The sequence below is a fragment of the Dama dama genome, chromosome 30 (assembly GCF_033118175.1).
Source record: "Dama dama isolate Ldn47 chromosome 30, ASM3311817v1, whole genome shotgun sequence".
Taxonomy (NCBI): domain Eukaryota; kingdom Metazoa; phylum Chordata; class Mammalia; order Artiodactyla; family Cervidae; genus Dama; species Dama dama.
Window position 1 is genome coordinate 74,672,000 of NC_083710.1, and position 25,142 is coordinate 74,697,141.

General features: G+C 38.2%; 1 protein-coding gene and 1 non-coding gene across 2 annotated transcripts in view; one reads left to right on the plus strand and one right to left on the minus strand.

Moving 5' to 3' along the window:
- Positions 1–1,773: 1,773 nt before the first annotated feature.
- Positions 1,774–25,142, minus strand: part of LOC133049147 (ATP-binding cassette sub-family C member 4-like) — a 188,603-nt gene continuing 165,234 nt past the window's right edge. The window contains exons 23-26 of the mRNA XM_061133056.1: positions 22,505–22,677; positions 21,964–22,069; positions 7,147–7,280; positions 1,774–1,873 (exon numbers count right to left, since the gene is read on the minus strand). Of these exons, the coding sequence (XP_060989039.1) occupies positions 7,176–7,280; positions 21,964–22,069; positions 22,505–22,677 (384 nt within the window). The 3' untranslated portion in view covers positions 1,774–1,873; positions 7,147–7,175. The remainder of the gene's footprint in view (positions 1,874–7,146; positions 7,281–21,963; positions 22,070–22,504; positions 22,678–25,142) is intronic.
- TRNAC-ACA (transfer RNA cysteine (anticodon ACA)) lies at positions 4,527–4,598 on the plus strand. Its single transcript has one exon. It is a non-coding gene; the product is annotated as a tRNA-Cys (tRNA).

Here is a 25,142-nt window from a genome sequence, read left to right on the forward strand (position 1 = left end):
CATTAGAAAAATAATGACATTAATAATCTCTTTTCAATTTAAGATTTTAAAGGAAAAACCTCAAAGTTAAGGAAAAGTTGAAGGTAAGAATCATATGATGAACTAGGGGAAAAAGAGAATATCAGTCAAGCAGAAAGGTGATTCTTTGAAAACAGGGAAAAGTTATGCAAGATTATTCATAAAAAAGAAGGCTAAAAGAAAATTAAAAAGCCAAAAGAACACAGTTAGAGATGCTGCAGATATTAAACATATAACATATTGTGAATAAATTTATGCCAATCAAGCTCAAAACTCACAGAAAACAGATTCCTCCTAGAAAAATGAAACTTATCAAAATGACTGCAAAATGACTCTACACACTGTGTAGGAAAAACATAATTACCAAAAGTTACCTAGACAATGTGGCTACACAGCACTGTGAATGTGATTAATGCCACTGGATTATGTGACTAAAAATGGTTATATGGCAAAATTTGTGCTATATATACTTTACCACAATTTGTAATGTAAAAAATATAAATAAAATCCTCTATCTAAAAGACAGTCTAGCACACGTCTGTCCTTCATTAGCAAATCCCCTAGAAGGGCTCCTATTTTGTGAAACCATATTTTCTCTTCCTTCTCTTTCAGAACATATGATATTGTCCTTCTGTACATTACCATATATCCTTTTTTTTTTTTTTTGGTTACTTAAACTATAGTATATTGTATGTTTGTTCTATCAGTTTTCTCTACAGTATTTTAACCAGAGGTCTTTTGATGGAAAAATGGATCCTAGTCATGTTAAAGGAAGTGGACACAAAACAGTAACTTCACACAGTCTTCAAGTAAACAGAATCCCTGAAATAATTGGAAAGTAATATGTAATTCTGTAATTACAGAATTACAAAGTAATATGTAACAAATATTACAAAGTAATATGTAACAGTAAAGCAAAGTTATGACCAACCTAGATAGCATATTAAAAAGCAGAGACATTATTTTCCCAACAAAGGTCCATCTGACTGGTCAAGGCTATGGTTTTTCCAGTGGTCATGTATGGATGTGAGAGTTGGACTGTGAGGAAAGCTGAACGCCAAAAAATTGATGCTTTTGAACTATGGTGTTGGAGAGGACTCTTGAGAGTACCTTGGACTGCAAGGAGATCAGTCCTGGGTGTTCATTGGAAGGACTGATGCTGAAACTGAAACTCCAATACTTCGGTCACCTCATGTGAAGAGTTGATTCATTGGAAAAGACCCTGATGCTGGGAGAGAGGGCAGGAGGAGAAGGGGACGACAGAGGATGAGATGGCTGGATGGCATCACCGACTCGATGGGCATGAGTTTGAGTAAACTCTGGGAGTTGGTGATGGACAGGGAGGCCTGGCGTGCTGCGATTCATGGGGTCGTGAAGAGTCAGACACGACTGAGTGACTGAACTGAACTGAACTGATGTAACAGTAAAAAATATCTGTGACAACTTTGTCTCAAATCTTAGAAAATGAGTTTGGCTCTGGAGTCTCTCAAGACACAAAACCTGGGAGACAGCTTTTATTGGTGGCCTGCACCTCTGATTTGGATAAGAAAGCAAGTAATATAACATTTAAATAAACATAATAAATCCTTTTTCAAGAGCTTGAAATCATTGAGTGAGGTTGGAGAACTCACATTTTGTAATGTGTAAATATTTGTTGCTGGTGTAAAAAAAAAATGTAGAATATAGTTTATGCAGTGCAAAACCTATTGGAAAAAAGCCTTTGGAATAGACATGAACTCATGGTAGAATCACAGTGTTCACTCAGAATTGTGAAGGTTGAGGGCTGTCCACTGGAAACATTCATAACCACATGGTCACTGTGAGTGATATCTGGCCATCTCCTTTTGAAGTACACCTGAGGGAGAAAAAGACAAAAACAACAGGTTTAAAAGTTTTAAAGTCCTCCTCCTAAGGCAACACATTTCTAGGTTTCCTTCTTCATGTGAAGCAATCATATCATTATTGGAGGCACAGTTTTGTTTTGTTTTGTTTTTTCATTTGTTATTCTGTTTTTTAATTTACTTCAGGGAATAAAATGACTTTCTGTATCAATTTACTGTAGTGATAAAGCATATCTGTGAATCAGAATGATCAGAAATCTAGTAGATCTACAGGTTATTTGGCATTATGTCCAGCTCCACTGAGGGTTTTAGTGGGGCTACTTCCTCCACAGAATAAATACAGCCCTGGTTTCTTAAAACTGTGCCCCCTCACACACAACATGCATTTTGAGATAACATTGGCACAAGGTGAATTGCCCCTGGCATAAAATGATTGACATGAATCTTGAGGAAACTCAGGTTTCCAAGCAAATATAGTCACACTGACATAGCTTAAGAGAACATGTGCATGACTAAAATATACCGGTTTGTCAAGTCTTGTTTGTTTGTTCGAGTCTTATGGGGAACTGACTTGAAGACCGAGTCTAGGGTAAATACATAGTTCATTAACATAGGTTAAGACAAACATTTCCATAAGGAAAATTCATTGGTTAGCTTAAAGTTTGAGAAAAGTTAAGTTCAGGTGGAAACAGGTATCTTCATGGCAAACAGAATTTTAAAAGAAACCTCTTTTTAAATTTGCATCAGTTCAGCTCAGTCCCTCAGTCCTGTCCCGCTCTTTGCAACCCCACAGACTGCAGTACACCAGGCTTCCCTGTCACCAACTCCAGGACCTTACACAAACTCATGTCCATTGAGTTGGTGATGCCATCCAACCATCTCATTCTCTGTCATCCCTTTCTCCTCCTGTCTTCAATCATTCCCAGTATCAGGGTCTTTTTAAATGAGTCAGTTCTTCACATCAGGTGGCCAAAGATTTGGAGTTGCAGCTTCAACATCAGTCCTTCCAATGAATACTCAGGACTGATTTCCTTTAGAATGGACTGGTTGGATCTCCTTGCTGTCCAAGGGACTCTCAAGAGTCTTGCCTAACACCACAGTTCAAAAGCATCAGTTCTTCGGGGCTCAGTTTTCTTCCTAGTCCAACTCTCATATCCATACATGACTACTTGAGAAACCTTAGCTTTGACTGGACGGACCTTTGTTGACAAAGCAATGTCTCTGCTTTTTAATGTGCTATCTAGGTTGGTCATAACTTTCCTTCCAAGGAGTAAGCGTCTTTTAATTTCATGGATGCAATCACCATCTACAGTGATTTTGGAGCCTAAGAAAATAAAATCTGTCATTGTTTCCATTGTTTCCCCACCTGTTTGCCATGAGGTTATGGGACCAGATGCCATGATCTTTGTTTTTTGAGTGTTGAGTTTTAAGTCAACTTTTTCACTATTCTCTTTCACTTTCATCAAGAAGCTCTTTAGTTCTTTGCTTTCTGTCATAAGGATGGTGTCATCTGCATATCTGAGGTTTTTTAAATTTCTCCCAGCAATCCTGATTCCAGCTTGTGTTTCATCCAGCACAGCATTTCTCATGATGTACTCTGCATATAATTTAAATAAGCAGGGTGACAATATACAGCCTTGACGTACTCTTTCTCCTATTTGGAACCAGACTGTTGTACCATGTCCAGTTCTAACTGTTGCTTCCTGACCTGCATATAGGTTTCTCAAGAGGCAGGTCAGGTGGTTTGGTATGCCCATCTCTTTCAGAATTTTCCACAGTTTATTGTGATCTGCACAGTCAAAGGCTTTGGCATAGTCAATAAATGCAGAAATAGATGTGTTTCTGGAACTCTCTTGCTTTTTTGCTGATCCAGCGGATGTTGGCAATTTGATCTCTGGTTCCTCTGCCTTATCTAAAACCAGCTTGAACATCTGGAAGTTCACGGTTCACGTATTGCTGAAGCCTGGCTTGGAGAATTTTGAGCATTACTTTACTAGCGTGTGAGATGAGTGCAATTGTGCAGGAGTTTGAGCATTCTTTGGCATTGCCTTTCTTAGGGATTGAAATGAAAACTGACCTTTTCCAGTCCTGTGGCCACTGCTGAGTCTTCCAAATTTGCTGGCATATTGAGTGCAGCACTTTCACAGCATCATCTTTTAGGATTTGAAATAGCTCAACTGGAATTCCATCACCTCCACTAGCTTTGTTCATAGTGATGCTTCCTAAGGCTCACTCCACTTCGCATTCCAGAATGTCTGGCTCTAGGTTAGTGATCACACCATCGTGATTATCTGGGTTATGAAGATATTTTTTGTATAGTTCTTCTGTGTATTCTTGCCACCTCTTCTTAATATCTTCTGTTTCTGTTAGGTCCATAGCATTTCTGTCCTTCATTGTACCCATCTTTGCATGAAATGTTCCCCTGATAGCTCTTATTTTCTTGAAGAGATCTCTAGTCTTTCCCATTCCACTGCTTTCCTCTATTTCTTTGCATTGATCACTGAGGAAGGCTTTCTTATATCTCCTTGCTATTCTTTGGATCTCTGCATTCAAATGGGTATGTCTTTCCTTTCCTCCTTTGCCTTTAGCTTCTCTTCTTTTCTCAGCTATTTGTTAGGTATCCTCAGAAAATCATTTAGCCTTTTTGCATTTCTTTTTTATGAGACTTCCCTGGTGGCTCAGACGGTAAAGCATCTGCCTACAATGCAGGAGACCCAGGTTCAATCCCTGGGTTGGGAAGATCTCCTGGAGAAGGAAATGGCAACCCACTCCAGTATTCTTGCCTGGAAAATCCCATTGATGGAGGAGCCTAGTAGGCTTTCTTTTCCAGCGGATATAAATTTGTAGAGAGGTGGGGGGGAAAATATAACACTATTAGTTTGTTTCCTCCTGTAGCCTAAAAGAGAGATAAAAAATGTCTGACACTTGCAGCCTATTCCCTCCGTTTGGAGACCTGTGGTCTTCTTGCCTGTTACCCTCTTACCTCCAATTTTAAATGTTGAAGTCCTAAAACCCCCAGTACCTCAGAGTGTGACTGTATTTGGAGACAGCATCTTTAAAGAGGCAATAAAGTTAAAATGAAATCAAACAGGTGGGTCCTAATCTAATAGACTAGAGTTCTCATAAGAAGAGACCAGGACACAGGCTCACTCAGAGGGAAGAGCATGTGAGACACAGAGGGAAGATGGTGTCTATAAGACAGAGAGAGACCTCAGAGGAAACCAACCCTGCTGACACCTGACCTCAGACTTCCAGCTTCTAGGACTGTGAGGATATAAGTTTCTGTTTTATAAGTCACCTACTCTTTGGTTTTTGTATGGCAGCCCTAGTAAACTACTGCCCCCTTTAGCTTTATATATCTAAAGGGTACTTTCTCTACTATTTAAAGGACCATCCAAAAGCATCAGTCAAACAGTGATCAGCTCACCTGAGCTACAAGTTCAAGAAAATGTGATGTGGAAGCAGCTTCTCCCAAATGTTGGGTTTTCATTTCAGATGAATGAATTCTGTTCTATTAAAGTAAAAATCTTGTGACTTAGGCTAATCCTCCTGGTGTTATAGCTCTGAACAATACATTGATATCTGATGCTTGCACATTCAAAAAGCTGATAATTGGACAGTTTATCCTCCTAAGAGGATGCAGAGTAGGCAGAAATAATGTCAAGATGGGATGAGAATTAAGAAATGTATTTCTTTCTGCAGAGGTGATCTGAGCCAGTGGCAGGACTGAAATCCAAGAGTGAGTTTCTGCCACCCTGTGAACTTCGGTGACTGGCCCTACCTTGGCTACCAGGTGACAGGAGCAGTGTTCTCAGGCTCGAAACAGAACGTAGTACCTAGGACAGCACGCAGCCTCCCTCAGCAGTTCCCCCTCTGTGCTTCCTGGACCAGCTCTTTGACCTTGGGTGAGCCCTAGACACACCCTCCTCATCCATGGCATGGGATAAAAATGGACCTTCATGAGATTATGTGAAATCATACATGTGAGAACTGTATAAAATAAATTATAAAGAACTACACAAATGTAACTTACCATTAATATTGTTACAGTAGGTGCAGGATTACTAGACCTGAAATCACAAGATTTCTAATTCTATGACCTATGTCTGCTTCAGTATGTATGTTACACTTGATTTAAAATATTTACTAAAAGACCAAATTTCTAATTCTGTGACTGCTGCAAACTAGCTTAACACAAGTTATACACATAGGACCACCTTCCTTCTAAAGCACCTTAGTTTCCTCACCTGTACAAAGAGAGGGTTGAATCCTATTATCTTACTATCTGGACCAGTCTAAAATTCTGTGTTATATTTCTCATTACTCAATGTCATGATAATATAGTTTTAAAATGAAAACTTTGACATACAGGTGGGAACACCTCTTTTTGATGTGAAATGCCTAAAGTCAAAAGAGCAAAAGGATTTGAGAGATTCCTGGCTCTCTAGGTCTCAGAATGGATAATCTGACTGGGAGACACTCTAGTGGATAAAAGAACTCTGTGAATTTCAGGAATAAAAAAAAAATACAGAGCTCCTTGTTTTGCTTCTCAACACTTGCACGCAATGTAAGTACTTATGAAAAGTTCAGAACACAGACTTCCTTGTCCCTAAACCTCAGCACAAACTCTAACTCTGCAGCTCTTCAGCCATCTCTGGGACCCAGGAAATCTCCTTCCGGATGAGCAGTGGAAGGTCCTGCTCTGCATTTCCTCATATCTAGAGAGGATTGAGAGGAGACAGTGATGAACTCAGGCCACATTTTAGATAAATCTTTCATATACAAGTACTTAAGATACTGGGACATGTTTTCTTTAAGACATTTTAAATATTACACAAATAATCTTACTCTATTTACAAGTACAAATTTGGGAAAGGCAGAAGAGTATGAAGAATGGAAAATACATCCATAATTTAACATCCAAAGATAAATTTTCTATGGGGAAGCCACATCCTCCACTGAGCCATACATGTTAAGGGGCAAGAACAGCAGACCTTCCTTCCCTCTATCTTCCCATCAACCCCAATCCCACTCCCACATGGTCCCAGAAAGACTTACAGATGGCTGCATGACAATGGCTAAGTCTCTTAAACCAGACCTTGGTTACCACTACCCTCTGTTAGGAAGATACCATGTGACCTGACTGTTACTCAGTCATGAAGCTTCCTCTCTGGTGGCTTCTATTGAAAAGAACACAGAGTGTTTGTTCTCAGACCCTTGGTGGAGATCCTGTGAAGAGTGAACCCTGGAGGCGAATTTTAATTACAGCTTTCTGCAACAGCCTCACCTATTTTGCCATTTACTGAGGACAGCAGCCTATGCCTCCTCCAGTTGTTGCACCATCTTGTAAAATAGGCTGTTTCTATCTTGCAGCAAATTATTTGGCTGATTATGTTCTTTCCGTTTCCCTGAATCCAAAACCTGTTAACAGCAGAAAGAAACCCATTAGCACACATGGCCCAGTAACACATAACTCAGACAATATTTCAAAAAGGGGCAGGACAGGGAAAATTTGGGTGGTAGGATTGGTGGTATTTAAATGGTTTGATTACTCTGTTTTACTAGGGAGACAAAGGTCTAACTCAACCTTTCATTATTATATGGTTATAGGAAAGGAAGAAAACAAAAGTTCTCTTTCATGTTCAGAAAAATGAAAGCTTTAATCATAACTATGATTACTGGAACTGAACAGTCTGTAGCATTTTATATTCCGCCCAGGGCCTTTGGGGTTGTTATCATTAGTTAGTGCTTTTAGCTCTCAGATTCTGAGCTTTGAGGGCTATTTATAAGATACACAGAGTTGGGAAATGTCTTCATTCAATAAAATCAAACATTCAAGAAAATCAAACATCTGTCACTTCTGCAGCCCCTTCTCCAGGCTGGCTGGCTGCCCTCTGTAACATTAGACTTTGTAGCAGATTGACTTGTCTTTATGTCCTTAAAGCTTTCAGAACAGACAATCACTTGCTTTCCAGAAAGGAAACAGGTACAGGCATCCCTCAGAGCTATTGTGGATTCAGTTTCAGAATACCAGAATATAATGACCATCACAGTAAAGTGAGTCACATGAATTTTCTGGTTTCCCAGGGCATGTAGAAGCTATGTTTACATTATACCATACCCAAGCATGTGTGCAATAGCATTATGTCTGAAACAAACCAATGTACAGACCTTAACTTAAAAAATAAATAAAGAAAGAAAGAAAAAAAAAAAGTATTGCTAAAAATATTAACTATCATCAGAGTCTTCAGTAAGTCCTAGTAGTAATATCAAAGATTATTGATGTTACAGATCACCAGAGCAACTGCAATGATAGTGAAAAAGTTTGATATATTGTGAGAATTACTGAAAGGTGACACAGAGACACAAAATGAGCAAATGCTGTTGGAAAAATGGCACCCATAGACGTGCTTAATGTAGGTTTTTGACAAGCTCTCAATTTGTAAAAAATGCAGTATCTGGGAAGCACAATAAAACAAGGTATGTCTATATTTCTAAAGCAAGCAATAAAAATAAGATTGCCTCAAAAATTAAAGGTTTGAGAAAGAACATTACTGGTGATGTTTTTGCTGAATTGAAAGCCAGCTGGTAATCAGAAGCTCTAGAAAAACATACAAGCTTTATACCTGGGGTGAATGGAGCACAGAAGACTCTGTAACTGGGGGATGCAGAGGTCCCCTGAGGTCTAATCCTGCCATTCCTACCAGAGAAGTCAGCAACCGCAACCAATTCAGAACAAGATATAAACAAGTAGCCGAGTTTACATCTCCTGGTGGGACCTCCCTGTGACATCACTGATGACCTCAACCAGGAGCCCTAAACTGAAGGTCTCCCAACACAGGAGTTGGGAAGGGCAGCTCCACAGTGAAGGGTAAGATCCTTTCCTAGAAACAAGGTCATTCATCACAAAGGTGACAGGCTTCAAAGAGAACCCTAGCATCTCCCTTCTCCATTTGTCTTCCCCACTCACCCAGATACTCAGTCTCTGTACCCAGAAACCAACATCAACTTCTTTCTCTGCCCTCAGATCCCATGTTCAATCCATCAAGCAGTCCACTTGGCTTCACTTCCTTATCTACCCCAAGTCCCACCATCTCACCATTTCCACCACAGGCACATTAGACTAACCCAGCAGTCTAGAGAGGGCACATTGTAAGATAGTGAATACTGAATCTGGAGAACTGAAAGACCATTAGTGTGGGTTTAGCTGTAAAGGAAAGAGGGAGAGCAGAGTGGGACAGAATTAGAAAGTTGGGGAGGGACTGGCTGGACATTGCTTCATAAAAGTTCTTTAAAGATTTGTTCATAGACATTGACCAAGAGAGAAAAATTTGAGATTATCGAAATTTAACAGGAGATATTGGTAAGTAAAATACACTTGCTCTTTGGAAGAAAAGCTATGACAAACTTCTACAGTGTATTAAAAAGCAGAGACATTGCTTTGCTGACAAAGGTCCATCTAGTCAAAGCTATGATTTTTCCAGAAGTCATGTATGGATGTGAGAGTTGGACCATAAAGAAGGCTGAACACTGAAGAATTGATACTTTTGAACTGTGGTGCTGGGGAAGACTCTTGAGAGCTCCTGGACTGCAAGAAGATCAAACAAGTCAGTCCTAAAGGAAATCAACCCTGAATATTCATTGAATGGACTGATGCTGAAGCTGAAGTCCAATACTCTGGCCACCTGATGTGAAGAGCTGACTCACAAGAAAAGACCCTGATGCTGGGAAAGATTGAAAGCAGGAGGAGAAGGGGACAAAAGAGGAAGAGGTGGTTGGATGGCATCACTGACTCAGTGGACATGAGTTTGAGCAAGCTCTAGGAGATAGGGAAGGAAATGGAAGCCTGGTGTGCTGCAGTCCATGGAGCCGCAAAGAGGTGGACACAACTGAGTGACTACACAACAAATTGGTAAGTAAAGCATTAAACAAATGAAAATATTTTGATAATAGCAACAAAGCTGCTTTGTTCAGAGGCTACAGATGTTCACATCTGCAGATCAGGTGCTGAGTGATAACACTTTAGGACAGACCAGGTGGCAGTTCAGCTCAGTTCAGTCACTCAGTTGTGTCTGACTCTTTTCAACCCCATGGACTGCAGCATGCCAGGCCTTCCTGTTCATTACCAACTCCCAGAGCTCACTCAAACTCATGTCCATCGAGTCAGTGATGCCATCCAATAATCTCATCCTCTGTCATCCCCTTCTCCTCCTGCCTTCAATCTTTCCCAGCATCAGGGCCTTTCCAAATGAGTCAGGCCTTCACATCAGGTGGCCACAGTATTGGAGTTTCAGCTTCAGCATCAATTCTTCCAATGAATATTCAGGACTGATTTCCTTTAGGATGGACAGGTTTGATCTTGCAGTCCAAGGAACTCTCAGAAGTCTTCCCCAAAACCACAGTTCAAAAGCATCAATTCTTTGACACTCAGCTTTCTTTATGGTCCAACTTTCACATCCATACATGACTACTGGAAAAACCATAGCTTTTTTTTTTTCCCCCATTTATTTTTATTAGCTGGAGGCTAGTTACTTTACAATATTGTAGTGGTTTTTGCCATACATTGACATAAATCAGCCATGGATTTACATGTGTTCCCCATCCTGATCCCTCCTCCTACCTCCCTCCCCATCCCATTCTTCTGGGTCTTCCCAGAGCTTTTAACTAGACAGACCTTTGTCAGCAAAGTAATGTCTCTGCTTTTTAATATGCTGTCTAGGTTGGTCATAGTTTTTCTTTTAAGGAGCAAGTGTCCTTTAATTTCATGGCTGCAGTCACTATTTGCAGTGATTTTGGATTCCAAGAAAATAAAGTCTGACACTGTTTCCATTGTATCCCCATCTATTGCCATGAAGTGATGGGACTGGATGCCGTGGTCTTGGTTTTTTGAATGCTGAGTTTTAAGTCAGCTTTCTCACTCTCCTCTTTCATGTTCATCAAGAAGTTAGTTTCTCAGTTCTTCTTCACTTTCTGCCATAAGGTTGGTGTCATCTGCATATCTGAGATTATTTAAATAGCTGATAAATGAAGAGAAGCTAAAGGAGAAAAGTAAAGATATACTTATCTGAATGCAGAGTTTCAAAGAAGATCAGGAGAGATAAGAAAGTTTTCCTCAGTGATCAATGCCAATATATAGAGGAAAACAATAAAATGGGAATGACTAGAGACCAGGTGACATGTCCTCCAAATTCTGTCCTTCCTCAGTTTCCCTAACCAACCACACCTTCCAAGGTGACAGCATTTCTAAGAATCAGATGATAAAAAGAATCTCCTACCATACCAAAAACCAAAAATAAATCTTCAGGGTACATTTAAGAGCAAAGAATTTAATTGAACAAACCCTTAATTGAGCTGGAGATCAAGCCATCTTTCTGCTGCTATGTCTAAAACCTGTCAAAGGGCTTGAAACAGGTAAACTCCACAGTATCATTTATTTATAATGGAATAATGGTGCTTTAGGGGACAATCTTTGAAATGCAATGTTGAGAGGTAAGAACAAAATGACAGGTAAAATCTAACAATAAAAGGTTACTTTTCCAACTAGCATCAAGAACACAAAATGAACAACTAAGGATGCCTGACACAAAACATTTCTAGAAATTAAGAGTCAGTGTTGAGCAATCTTGAATGTCACCCCATTCCTCATAAAAGTCTGCAGGTGGAGCCCACTTCCTACTGTGTCAGGGAATGTTTGACAGGAGGATTCCTATGTGCTGTCTCTCATGAGTCCTTTGTTCCTCTTCAAGCAGAACAGCACGCTGCTCCCAGGGACTGAGGTCATTGTGTGAGGCAGGCTTGGGTCTCCTTTAGTAAACATTCTCTTTAGGACAAAACTGCTTAGTCTTGTTCCCCTTTCTTGAGATATGGATTATCTCCTGACCTTGTGACTAACATTACCCCTTGTTCCCTTGGTAACGGTGGCTGTACATTTGGTTTTCTGATCTCGATCATTCCCAAAAGAAGTTTCTTGTACCACAGCCTATATATACTCATAGAAAAATCATTAAAGCACCTTTGCTTCGTCAGAGCTTAGGTCCCCGGGTCTTTTATTGTTTCTCTCTCTCTCTCTCTCTCTCTCTCTCTCTCTCTCTCTCTCTCTCTCTCTCTATCTATCTTTCTGGCTGATTCTCTGGAGCATGGAGACCCGTTGTGCTCACTTTCCTGCCCAGGCTTCTAAGACACTCTTGAGAAGGCACTTTGTGCCTTCACCCCCTCGAGAGGGTACCTGGTGCCCTTGTGAGAGATGCAAGTCCTGTGTCAAGGGCTTTATTGGTGCTCTGCATAAACCAGGGAATATCAGCCTCTTTCTCTCTTTTACTTTCTTATCGTCGACTCCGGACCACCAGGTTCTGGTCCATTAAAGGACCCCAACAAATGGCGCCAAAGAACAGGGACACTGGTATATGTGGCATATTGGGTGGAGTGACTCAGGGACCTATTGAGGTCGATAAGTCCTAAGGCATGGGTCAAACGGCTGGAAAGCCCCATCATTTTTCTACTTTACTTCACCATTTGTTTAAAGTTCAGGGACTTCAGGTTTCACGCCAATGAATAGAGGCTTGCCTTCAAACAGTAGTTGAACATAATCCTTAGTTCCTTGATAAATGCAGTTTTGATTTAGAAATTTGACTCTGGGTCAAAGAAAATGTTAAATGAGCCACCAAACAAGGAAAACAAAAATTCCAATTGATCTCTAGCCCCTATGGGCTCTCATTAAAGTTGTAATTCTGCCATTTCAAGGTACATTCTAGCCCTTCCAATATTCAGCAACAGACAGAACACTTATTACATAAATATAAATTATATGATAAAACTTTACAAAAGGCCCAATTAAAACAATACAAAATATTTCAAAATTTTCTTCCTAGACCTGCCCCAGGTGCTCCAAATGCTCCTCCTCTGCCAACAGTCGCAACTCCAAAAGTCTCTCCTTTGTTGGAACCTAATGAAAGTTATGCTAATTTTTTAGCTATATTAGAAGCTGCTATTTCCCATACTGTAATCGGAGAAGAAACCAAAAAACAGCTAGAGAAATTACTTGCTTATGAGCATGCAAATCAGAAATGTCAAGGAGCTATAGCTGCAATTTGTGAGACTAGGACTATTATTGATTATTTGAAGGCTTGTCACAATCTAGGATCAAAAACTCAAAAGATGCAAATACTAGCTGAAACAATGGCTACTACCTTTTAAAAAGGGAAATGAAGGATGCTTTCCATGTGGAGATAAAACCATTTAAAAAGGGACTGCCCTAAGAAGGCTAATAAAAAACCTCCAAAAATTCACCCTTGCTGCCATAGAGGAATGCTTTGGGCCAACGATTGCAAATTTAAATTTAATATTGAAGGAAAACCTATTCCAGGAAACTCCAAACAGGGGACCTCCCAGGTCCCCTACAACAAAAACCAGGGGCAAATTATATCTTTTCCCTCAAACCCTCAACGTCCAGCAGTGCTGCCATTAATATACCAGCCCTAAATGATTTTTTCCTTTACCCTTAAGCAGTCCCTTCTAGAGTACCTACTGGACTTTTTGGACCCCTGCTCCTACAAACCTTCAGTCTTTTACTTGGCTGATCTAATTTGGCTTCTAAAGGAATTACTGTTCACCCTGGAATAATTGATTCAAATTATAAAGGAGAGATTCAAGTTATGATGTCAGCTCAGATTCTATGGCAATTCAAAAGGGGGGACAAAATTGCTCAATTACTTCTTTTGCCTTACATTTCTATTAACTCCTGTAATAATGTATGGACAGGCAGATTTGGCAATACAGATCAAAAACAATCCTTATGGACATCATTAGTATTTGAATATGCCTGACCAAATATAAATATCAAAATTAATGGTAAAAGATTTTCTAGTCTTCTTGGTACTGGATCTAATATTACTATTATTTCCAAACACTTATGGCCCAAATCCTGACCTATACAAAAGGTCTCTTGCCAAATTGCCAGAATTTCTCAAACCAAAGTACAAGAAATTTATCAAAATATTCAAATCTACACATATGATAGACCAAAAGGCCAACCTAAAACATTAAGACCTTATGTGATTAGATGCACCCCTTAATCTAATAGGAAGGGACTTACTTATGCAATGGCAAACTCAGATATACAGTCCTCATTTTTCCTAGGGGCCACTGCTCATTTAACAAACAAAACAATTATTAAAATAACTGAGAAAAATTATGAGCCTATTTGGGCAAAGCAATGGCCCCATATGAAAGAAAAATTACAAGCTACTAAAGAACTTATAAACACACAATTAAAATTGAAACATATTGAGGAATCTTGCTCTTTTTGGAACTCTCCTATTTTTGTTATAAAAAGGAAATCTAACAAATGGTGTCTCTTAACAGAGTTTAGAAAAGTTAATCCTTTTATGAAACCTATGGGTGCATTGCAACCAGAGATCCCATCACCTATTACTATTCCTCAAAACTGGCACATTATTATTACTGATTCACAAGATTGCTTTTTTAATATACCTTTACACCCTTTAGGTCAGGAGAGATTCACTTTCTCTCTCCCTTATCCTAATCATATCGGGCCTCATAAAAGATATCAATAGACTATGTCACCTCAACAGTGAGGTGCTTAACAGTCCTGCTCCTGCTGCTGCTAAGTCACTTCAGTCGTGTCAGACTCTAAGCGACCCCATAGATGTCAGCCCACCAGGCTCCCCCATCCGTGGGATTCTCCAGGCAAGAGTACTGGAACAGGGTGCCATTGCCTTCTCCATAACAGTCCTAGTATTTGTCAAAATTTTGTAGCCAAGGCTTTACTTCCTATGTGAAAGCAATTCCCTCATGCATATATCATTAATAATATACTATAGCTACAAAAAGGAGAAATGATATTTCTGACACTGAATGGCCATGATATTCTTTAGACTCTGGAAAAAACTGATTAAAATAAAATCTTTTTTGAAATTGCAAAACTGGTTCTTCTTGCACATGCAGTTAGGAAAAAGTTAACTTGTTAAAATACTTTTTTGGAGCTCCAGTTCTGCCTGAGAAACAAAAATAGGCTTAAGACAAAACCTTAAGTTAACTCTTATCATGTCCTTGGGATACACAGCCCACTCTATCTAGGACTCCAGCCATTAACAAATTGGTGGAACTCAAATAAATAAAACAAAAAGATATTTTAAATTTCAAACAGAGAACTATGCCTATCTATCTAAAATTATCTATGTCTCAATATATGTCTTTTTTTTGGATAATATGAAGTTAATAAGCTCTATTTAAACTCAGCTTCACATGAACTGAAAAATATTCAATATTTTGAATGGATAAGGAAGCTGTAGTACATATGCACCATGGAATATTACTCAGCTGTTAAAAAGAATTCATTTGAACCAGTTCTAATGAGATGGATGAAACTGGAGCCCATTATACCGAGTGAAGTAAGCCAGAAAGGTAAAGAACATTACAGCATACTAACACATATATATGGAATTTAGAAAGATGGTAACGACAACCCTTTATGCAAAACAGAAAAAGAGACACAGAAGTACAGAACAGACTTTTGAACTCTGTGGGAGAAGGTGAGGGTGGGATGTTGCGAAAGAACAGCATGTATATTATCTATGGTGAAACAGGTCACCAGCCCAGGTGGGATGCATGAGACAAGTGCTCGGGCCTGGTGCACTGGGAAGACCCAGAGGAATCGGGTGGAGAGGGAGGTGGGAGGGGGGATCGGGATGGGGAATACGTGTAAATCTACTGCTGATTCATGTCAATGTATGACAAAACCCACTGAAAAAATAAATAAATAAATAAATTTAAAAAATAAATAAATATAGTTTATTTAAATATAAATATAATTATTTGTTAATCTAATTAAGACATGTCTTAAGTCATCAACATTATAAAATACTTTTATTATGCCTTGGTTTAAGGTAAACTAAATTTGTCAACAAAAAGGTAACTCTTTATATATATATATATACACAAATATATAAATGAGATGAAAACTTTTAGATAAGCTCTATTAAAAATAATCATATTTTTAATAGAATAATCTATTATTATAATCTAAAACAATCTCTTATGATTGGAATAACTTAAGTTTCTAGAGTTATGCTAAACTAAATAATAAAAGTTTATTAAATAACTAGGTCATTTCCAAATGAAGTAAGATTTTAAAACATTAATTACTGAACATTAACTTACTCTTACAAAAAGTTTTTCTTACAGAAAAACTAAAAGGATTTTAAGCTATTAATAAATATAAATATATATTTATGTAAAAATAAATATATATATAATATAATATGATTTAATAAATATATTCAACAATCTATAAAATACTAACATACAAGACACTTCATAGTTGCTAAAGAAAAGTAAAATATATGCTTTTAATGGAAAGATATAAGAAACGGCAAATAAAATGATGAATACAAAAATTTTTAAAAGGCTTATGACAAATGAAAGAAAATTTTATGGCAAATAAATGTAACTCATTGTCCTGAACTTTCTTCCTCTTCCTGTTATATGTCTCGATCAATACAAATTCTTCTTTTCTAGGGGCAACACCTCTCTAAGGTAAAACTACACAACATGTTATAACCCACCTATCAATTTACTCCGCGATAGTGAGAACACCTAATTCTATAAAAACAGACAATGGCTCTGCCTATATTTCTAAGCAGTTCAAACAATTTTTACATTCATTCTCTATTAAACAAATTACAGACATTCTTTATAATCCACAAACACAAGGCATAATTAAACAAAAACATTACATACTGTAACTGCAAACAAAAAATTAAATAAGAGGAAATACACAGGAACACTTTTATCTTTCTTATCCCAGAACAAACTTTACTAAATTCTAATGTAATATATTCTTTAAGCCTATAACTATTATTAATATAACTTAATTTCTGTTTCCAATCTGTAAGATTCCTAAAACAAAACAACATCAACTTCAATGCCTATTTCACAATACAAAACAACATAAAAAAGACACCATTTCCTGAATAAATTATTTGTTCCTAAGAATATCAAAAATGCAAAATATTCACCTTCTTTTCAGGTCTGTCTTGAAAATATAATCATCTTCTTTAAAACTCTGAACAGAGAGATTCAACAGTTGCTAAGCTGCATTTCTTTTTCAAGGACAAGGTCAAATATACTTGGATGTGAGCAACATTTCATTTTTCAAGTTGTTCTGCATCACCTTTTCAATAATTTCACTTAGGAAAAAATATTTGAACGTTTACTCCTAATCCTTTGCCCCAAATAAAACAAACCACTTACAACACAGTCAGATCCCATTTCTTTTTATATCAGAAAAAATGTATACACTGTATGAAAAGAAAATCAACCCATTAATTCAAAGCCACAGCCAAATACCAGTCCCAAACAGATTTCTGAATGATTTTTTTCTTTTGGACTGAAACATTTCCTAAGAATGTTTTCATCATTATCACTTTCCTTTCTTTTTATGACTATTGTTAATATAGCCTTATTTGTTTTAAACTTTTTAAACTTACCACAAAGAGATTTTTTGACAAAAGCAAAAAAAAAAAATGTTTTGAAACATTAAAGATCACCTCCTTTCCTTTGCCCATTTGACATCAAGATGGGTTAACTAATCAATGGAAATATAAGAAACTGATCTTACAGGGAAAGGGGTATGATTCTATTTCTCTAGATGGATCCAACGAGCTCACATGACTTCTTCTTCAGGAGATTCAACCTAAGGGGGCCCCCAGCATTCAGACTAGAGATGAAACAGCAAAAAACCAAGGAAGAAAGAATTCCAATACAAGCCATGGTGACTTTAAAAATTTCCAAAAATGCCGCACTCGACGTCATTGACCTTGTGATCTCCCTACTTGGGGACAGATAAAAACCCTTACTAATCAACCTGAAAATCTGATTTCTCAACAGGGAATGCCTCAGAATCCTGAAAATATTTTTCTTCGCTATGCTTGCTTTGCTTGCTTTTGCTTCCCCCGCTCAGGCTGACTTGATTGATCACACTTATTGGGCTTATATACCTAACCCCCCTTTTTTATTGTAGGTTATAAAATGGACAGATATAGGACCAATCATATCCACTAAGGACTCAACACATATGACCCCTCCTTGGAACTTGGAGGGACCCTCTCATCCTGAAGAAAAAGAAAAACTAATTAATATCTTTCTAGGTTATGAAATCCTTCCTATGTGTATGGGCGCAACAGAATTATGCATAAACTTTAGTCGACAAACTTAGGCCTTCCCCCTGCCTCCAAAAGAGGACTTTCTGATGCTTCTTGGATTACTTACTACCGTTTCTTTGTCCATGAATCATGTTTATACTACTAAGACTTTAGGAAAAGAACTAAAGAAAAAACAAAGAACACTATGCAAAGGATTTACTAATAAGAACTTTAAATATATTCCTGTTCATTAAGACAAATGTCAGGCTAAATCAGGAAAATTATTGTTTATAGCTAATCATAAAATTGTCAATTGGGGACCCCATAGTATGTGGTTATTGAACTGCTCAGATGATATTAACAATACTATGTATGATTATATTACTCAAGTAACATGAAAGGTTACTAATACTACAATGGAACATTACCATGACAGAGGACTTCTTGGATAGCTTGATGATGGAATGGCCCCCATCTCGCCCTCGAATCATCCTTGATAAACATATTGGGCCTAAACAATGGGACATCTGAAAACTTGCAAACACCGAAGAACTTGGGGCTTGGACCAGACATTTCACAGGGACCAATCGTAGCTATAGCAATTATTTCTTTCACTGTAATCAATCATATTTTATACAAGCCTATGTTCCACTTCCTTTTGTTGTAGCTATAGGAAATTTACAATTCAATAAGACTTTACATTCTGTAACTTGCATAAATTATAAATTATATACTTGTCTTAACTCCTCTATTTCCTTAAAAAATGACTCCCTTTTGATTCTTCAATCTCAACATAATCTATGGTTACCAATAAATCTCCAATGACCCTGGAAGAAGGTCCCAAGGCTGGACTTGCTTCCCAGTTATTTACTAAATTGCTCTATCAATCTAAACGATTCATTGGATGGCTGATTTTGGCAGTATAGGATTAATAACTATTTGCACCATTGCTGCCATCACTAGTGTTACTTTACAAAGCTCAATTCAAACACATAATTTTATCTAAAATTGGACTAAAGTTGCTCATACTATGTGGGCCACTCAGGCTTAAATAGATGAGGATGTTCAAAAAGAAATACAGGAACTGAGAACAGCCATCAAATGGGTTGGAGATCAATGAATAGATATACAAAAACAGATGATGCTAAAATATGATTGAAATTCTACTCAATTTTATGTTACTCCCATTCATTTCTATAATAGTGCTTACAACTGGAAACAAATCAAGTTTCATTTACAAAACATACATGATAATGCCTTTCTGAATGTACAGTTATTACAAAAAAGAAATATGTGAAACCTTTTCTAATAATCTGCCCTCTTCCGCTGGTATGGGAACTTTAGCTAAACAATTAGCTGATCAATTATCTGGGCTAGACCCACATGGATGGTTTCAAAGCCTTACTCATAGCATTGTAGAACTAGAACTATAATTTTGGTGATTGTCTTAACAATTATATTTGTTGTCTACCATTGCCTTCATGAAAAGATTGTCAAAATTAAACAAACTCTGATGGTCAGAACTCTTCTTACAAATATTATAAATAAATAAGGGGGAATTGTCAGGGAATGTTTGACGGGAGGATTCCTATGTGCTGTCTCTCATGAGTCCTTTGTTCCTCTTCAAGTGGAATAGCATGCTGCTCCTAGGGACTGAGGTCATTGTGTGAGGCAGGCTTGGGTCTCCTTTAGTAAACATTCTCTTTAGGACAAAACCGCTTAGTTTTGTTCCCCTTTCTTGAGATATGGATTGTCTCCTGACCTTGTGACTAACATTACCCCTTGTTCCCCTGGTAACGGTGGCTGTACGTTTGGTTTTCTGATCTCTATCATTCCCAAAAGAAGTTTCTTGTACCACAGCCTATATATACTCATAGAAAAATCATTAAAGCACCTTTGCTTCATCAGAGCTTAGGTCCCTGGGTCTTTTTTTTGTTGTTGTTATTTCTATCTCTCTCTTTCTGGCTGATTCTCTGAAGCGTGGAGACCCGTCGTGCTCACTTTCCTGCCCGGGCTTCTAAGACACTCTTGAGAAGGCACTTTGTGCCTTCACCCCCTCGAGAGGGTGCCTGGTGCCTTTGTGAGCGATGCAAGTCCTGTGTCAAGGGTTTTATTGGTGCTCTGCATAAACCAGGGAATATCAGCCTCTTTCTCTTTTACTTTCTTATCGTTGACTCCATACCACCAGGTTCCGGTCCGTTAAAGGACCCCAACACTACTGTGATGTCTAGTCCAGGTGACCAGATGCACTGTTTGGAGCCTAGAGCATCCCTTTGGTTGAGGATGCCCCACTCCTGTCATCTGCCTCCCCAGAGCTCACCCCTGTGCACGTCCAGCTCAGGAAGTGAGGCTACAATCACTGCCTCAGTGCTGACAGCCTGGTGTCCCCACTGATGTCCCATCTGACAATGCATGTGAGGTAGGGTGGGAGGTGATATTCAAGGAACTTCCCAAGTCAAAAGAGACAGTTCTATTATCATCAGACTTAAAGAACTGTGGGTATTACAGACCACTCATTAGTGATTATTGCCTGTTTTGTATGGACCATCAAAATACCTTAAAGTATCTTGCATTCCTTGGGATTATTTGCTGCCAAAGTTTATCCTTTGAGGAATGCTTTTCTTATTTTATAAAGCCACATCCTAACATTTATTGAAACTGAGCAAGCAACAGAGGAAAAGGACACAGAAAGAGAGAAAATGAAAAAGAGAGAGAAAAGGAATAGGTGTAGGAAGGAAATAAATCTAAAGAAGGAAATATTAAATTATTAAGGAAGAAAAAGCCAACCAAACCTGGAAGGAATATACTAGACAGATATCCAGAGACCAAAGCCTGGAGCCTGTGTGTATGCAGAGCAGAGCTATTTTGTAAGAGACTGGCTGATTTGTTATTTAGTCTCTCATCCCTGATTTGCCTTTCTTTCCAAACTCTCATCTGTGATGCAGAAGCTGAGTCTCTGCAAGTCACTGCAACAGTTCAGAGACTCTTTTGCCAGATGGCCTTTGTTAGGTTCTGCCAGTAGGGGGCACTAGAGGGCGACTGAAGGTGGGAAACACAGCCAATGTTCTACCTGATTCTGCTACTAGCATCACCTCGGCACTGGGACCTGACTCCAGTGCCCAGCTATTAGCACATGGAGAACCAGCCCCATCCCGCCCCCTCACAACTATGACCAACAACCAGGCAGTGACCTCTCCTTGGAGGTATGAGCATCAATTCTTTAGGGCCTCTCTTCCGAGTTCTCAGGTCTGGAGATCTGTCCGAGGATATGGTAGCTGCTTTCTAAAATCATTACCCGTGTTTCACTTTTCTAGCCCTCTAATCCCTGTGTAAAAAATTCCTTATATTAAATCCTTTCAGTTAAGATACTTTTTTTCTCATTAGGCCTTTTTTTTTTTTTTTTTTTTTTTTTTAGTTGGAGGCCAATCACTTCACAACATTTTAGTGGGTTTTGTCATACATTGATATGAATCAGCCATGGATTTACACGTATTCCCCATCCCGATCCCCCCTCCAATCTCATGGACTTTCTCCTTCTCATGGAGAAAATCTACAACTTTAGCTATCAACCTCCTGGCAGTCTAAACTGAGGCTAATTTTTTTGATAAGGGAATCCAAAAATATTGAAACAACTATGACACAGTGAAAATGACTGTGTTCTACCCCACTAAAATATGGAGCTATAACTTGGATTTGGAATATTTTAATGGTTGGCCATCATAAAAAAATGACAATTCAAATAAAATTTAATATGAAAATATAAGATTATTAGATATATTATTTAATAGTGCATTCTGAAAGTATAATTAAGTACTTGAGTAATTTTCAGGAATGAGAGAAGAAACTAAGAGAAAAATTAATGGAGGTTCCTATCAAATTTTACATGGAAGGATATATTGAAAATTGAGCATAAATGGAAACAACTAAAATGGAGAGGGTCTTACCATTATCCATTCACAGTCAATAATGTTGCTCAACCTGTGTGCAATGGTCAGCACAGTGCACTGGGAAAATCTCTCATGAATTTTTTTTTGTATTAACTCATCAGTTCTAGAAACAAAGAAGTTGATTTAATTCAGTAAATACAGGAAAAGCAGACTTAAGAATTAAAAACATCCTATGATATTTTTACAATGTTTTTAAAAAGCAATACTTTAACATATAGTCTTGTTCCTAAAAAATTAAGTATAAAAAGTCTACTTAGAAATTTACTATTTTTCATAAAATGATGGAAAAGTAGTCTTCCCTCAAAATTGCTTGAAACTCTCAGGAGCTGGATTTAGGAATTCCGCTTTCTCAGGGTGCCTCATAACAACATTAACACCATATAACATGTCTTGTTTTTCTCCTTTGTTTTTTGGAGTTAATATTATCAACAGATATCCATAAGGCCAAGAGGGCACTTAGAAACATTTCTAAGATTCACTAAATGTTTTCCATTTACTACAAGTCAGATTCAAGATTTCCTGGAGAGCAGCTCCGTACCTTGGATCCACATATGATGTGGCTTTGTCAATAATCAATATCTGATTTTTCCTGAGAATAGCCCTGGCAAGGCACACCAGTTGTTTCTGACCAACACTCAAGTTCAATCCAGATTCTGCTAATTCAGTATTCATTTTAGCAGGAAGACCTTCGATGGATTCTTTGAGTTGTACCTGTGGATACAGAAAGAATGACATTTTTCTAAGCAAACTGCTACTGAAGTAGACAAGCCTTTTGGACATTAGAGCTTTGACATCCTCAGGACTTCTTGCGTATCTTACATGTACAGCCAGGTGATAGGGAGAGCTCCTTCCAATGAGTGTTCACTGAGAAAGATGGTTGAGTCAACTCAGGACAGAAAGATCTCAATGTCCCCCATTCCCATCACAGGACATCCACCAGAAACCCCTGCTAGAGGTTAGTTAAGGAAGTCTCTCAAAAAGTGAAGCTATTTCTCCCAATGTGATTTAAACTGAAAAGTTAAAAGGATCTTTATGGTTGAGTCAAGTTTCCCAAAGTATATTTTGCATAGGAGTTGGTACACTAGAGAAAAGCTTTCAAAAATTTTACAGAAAATTTGGCTCTCTGAAGATATAAGCTTATTGGCCCTTTACTATTTTCTAAAGTTTAATATATGCAAGTTCAAGCAATAGCAAACTGCCCCTTATACATTAGTAATCCTGAAGCCCATTCTGATAATGGTTCTTTCCCAAGTTTAATCCTACAAATAGTGGACCAATCAAGTACATTTTCTTCAGTGTCTTAAATGCATTGTTTGTGAATGAAAACACATAAAAAAAAATCTTATTTCCCCCAGCATATGGATATAGGTTGTTGTTGTCCAGTCACTGAGTCGTGCCCAACACTTTGCAACCCCATGGACAGCAGCATACCAGCGTTCCTAATCCTTCACTATTGCTTGGAGTTTGCTCAAACTCACGTCCATTAAGTTGGTGATGTCATCCAAATATTTTGTCCCCTTTCATACCCTTCTCCACCTGCCTTCCATCTTTCCCAGCATCAGGGTCTTTTCCAATGAGTCATCTCTTCACATCAGGTGGCCAACGTATTGGAGCTTCAGCTTCATCATCAGTCCTTCCAAAGAAAATTTGGGTTGATTTCCTTTAGGATTGACTGGTTTGATCTCCTTGTACAAAGGACTCTCAACACTCTTCTCCAGAACCACAGTTCTAAAGTATCAGTTCTTCAGCGCTCAGCCTTCTTTGTGGTCCAACTCTCACATTGGTACATGACTACTGGGAAAACTATAGGTTTGACTACATGGACTTTGTAGACAAAGTGATGTCTCAGCTTTTTAATATTCTGTTTAGGTTTGTTATAGCTCCTCTTCCCAGGAGCAAGCCTCTTTTAATTTCATGGCTGCAGTCACCGTCTGCAATGATTTTGGAAATAAAGTCTGTTATTGTTTCCACTGTTTCCCCATCTGTTGCAATGAAGTGATGAGACAGGATGCCATGATCTTAGCTTCTTGAATGTTGAGTTTTAAGCCAGCTTTTTCACACCCCTCTTTCACTTTTATCAAGAGGCTCTTTAGTTCCTCCTCACTTTCTATGATTAGGGTTGTGTCAGATGCATATCTGATGTTATTGATATTTCTCCCAGCAATCTTGATGCCAGCTTGTGCTTCATCCAGCCCAGCATTTCGCTTGATGTACTCTACACATAAATCAAATAAGCAAGGTGACAATATATAGCCCTGATGTACTCCTTTCCCAATTTGGAACCAGTCCAAATTGTTGCTTTGGAACCTGTTGTTCCATGTCCGGTTCTAACTGTTGCTTCTTGACCTGCATATAGGTTTCACAGGAGGCAGGTAAGGTGGTCTGGCACTCCTATCTCTTTAAGAATTTTCCACAGTTTGTTGTGATCCATACAGTCAAAGGCTTTAGTGTAGTCAATGAAGCAGATATTTTTCTGGAATTCTGTTGGTTTTTCGATGATCCAAAGGATGTTGGCAATTTTATCTCTGGTTCCTCTGGCTTTTCTAAATAGAGCTTGCACATTTGGAAGTTCTTGGTTCATGTACTGTTGAAGGCTAGTGTGAAGGATTTTGAGCATTACCTAGCTAGAATGTGAAATGAGTGCAACTGTGTGGTAATTTGAACATTCTTTGGCACTGCCCTTCTTTGGGATTGGAATGAAAACTGACCTTTTCCAGCACTGTGGCCACTGTTGAGTCTTCAAAATTTGTTGGCATATTGAGTGCAGCACTTTCACAGCATCACCTTTTAGGATTTGAAATAGATCAGCTGGAATTCTGTCACCTCCATTAGCTTTCTTCATCATAATGCTTTCTAAGGCTCACTTGACTTCACATTCAAGGATGTCTATCTCTAAGTGAGTGATCACACCATTGCAGCTATTTGGGTCATTAAGACCTTTTTTTTTTTTTTTTTATAGTCTTCCATATATTCTTGCCACCTCTTCTTAATATCTTCTGTTTCTGTTAGGTCCATACCATTTCTGTCCTTTATTATGCCCATCCTTGCAGGAAATGTTCCCTTGGTATTGCTAATTTTCTTGAAGAGATCTCTGGTCTTTCCTTTGCTATTGTTTTCCCCTATTTCTTTGAATTGATCACTTAGGAAGACTTTCTTATCTCTCTATGCTATTCTTT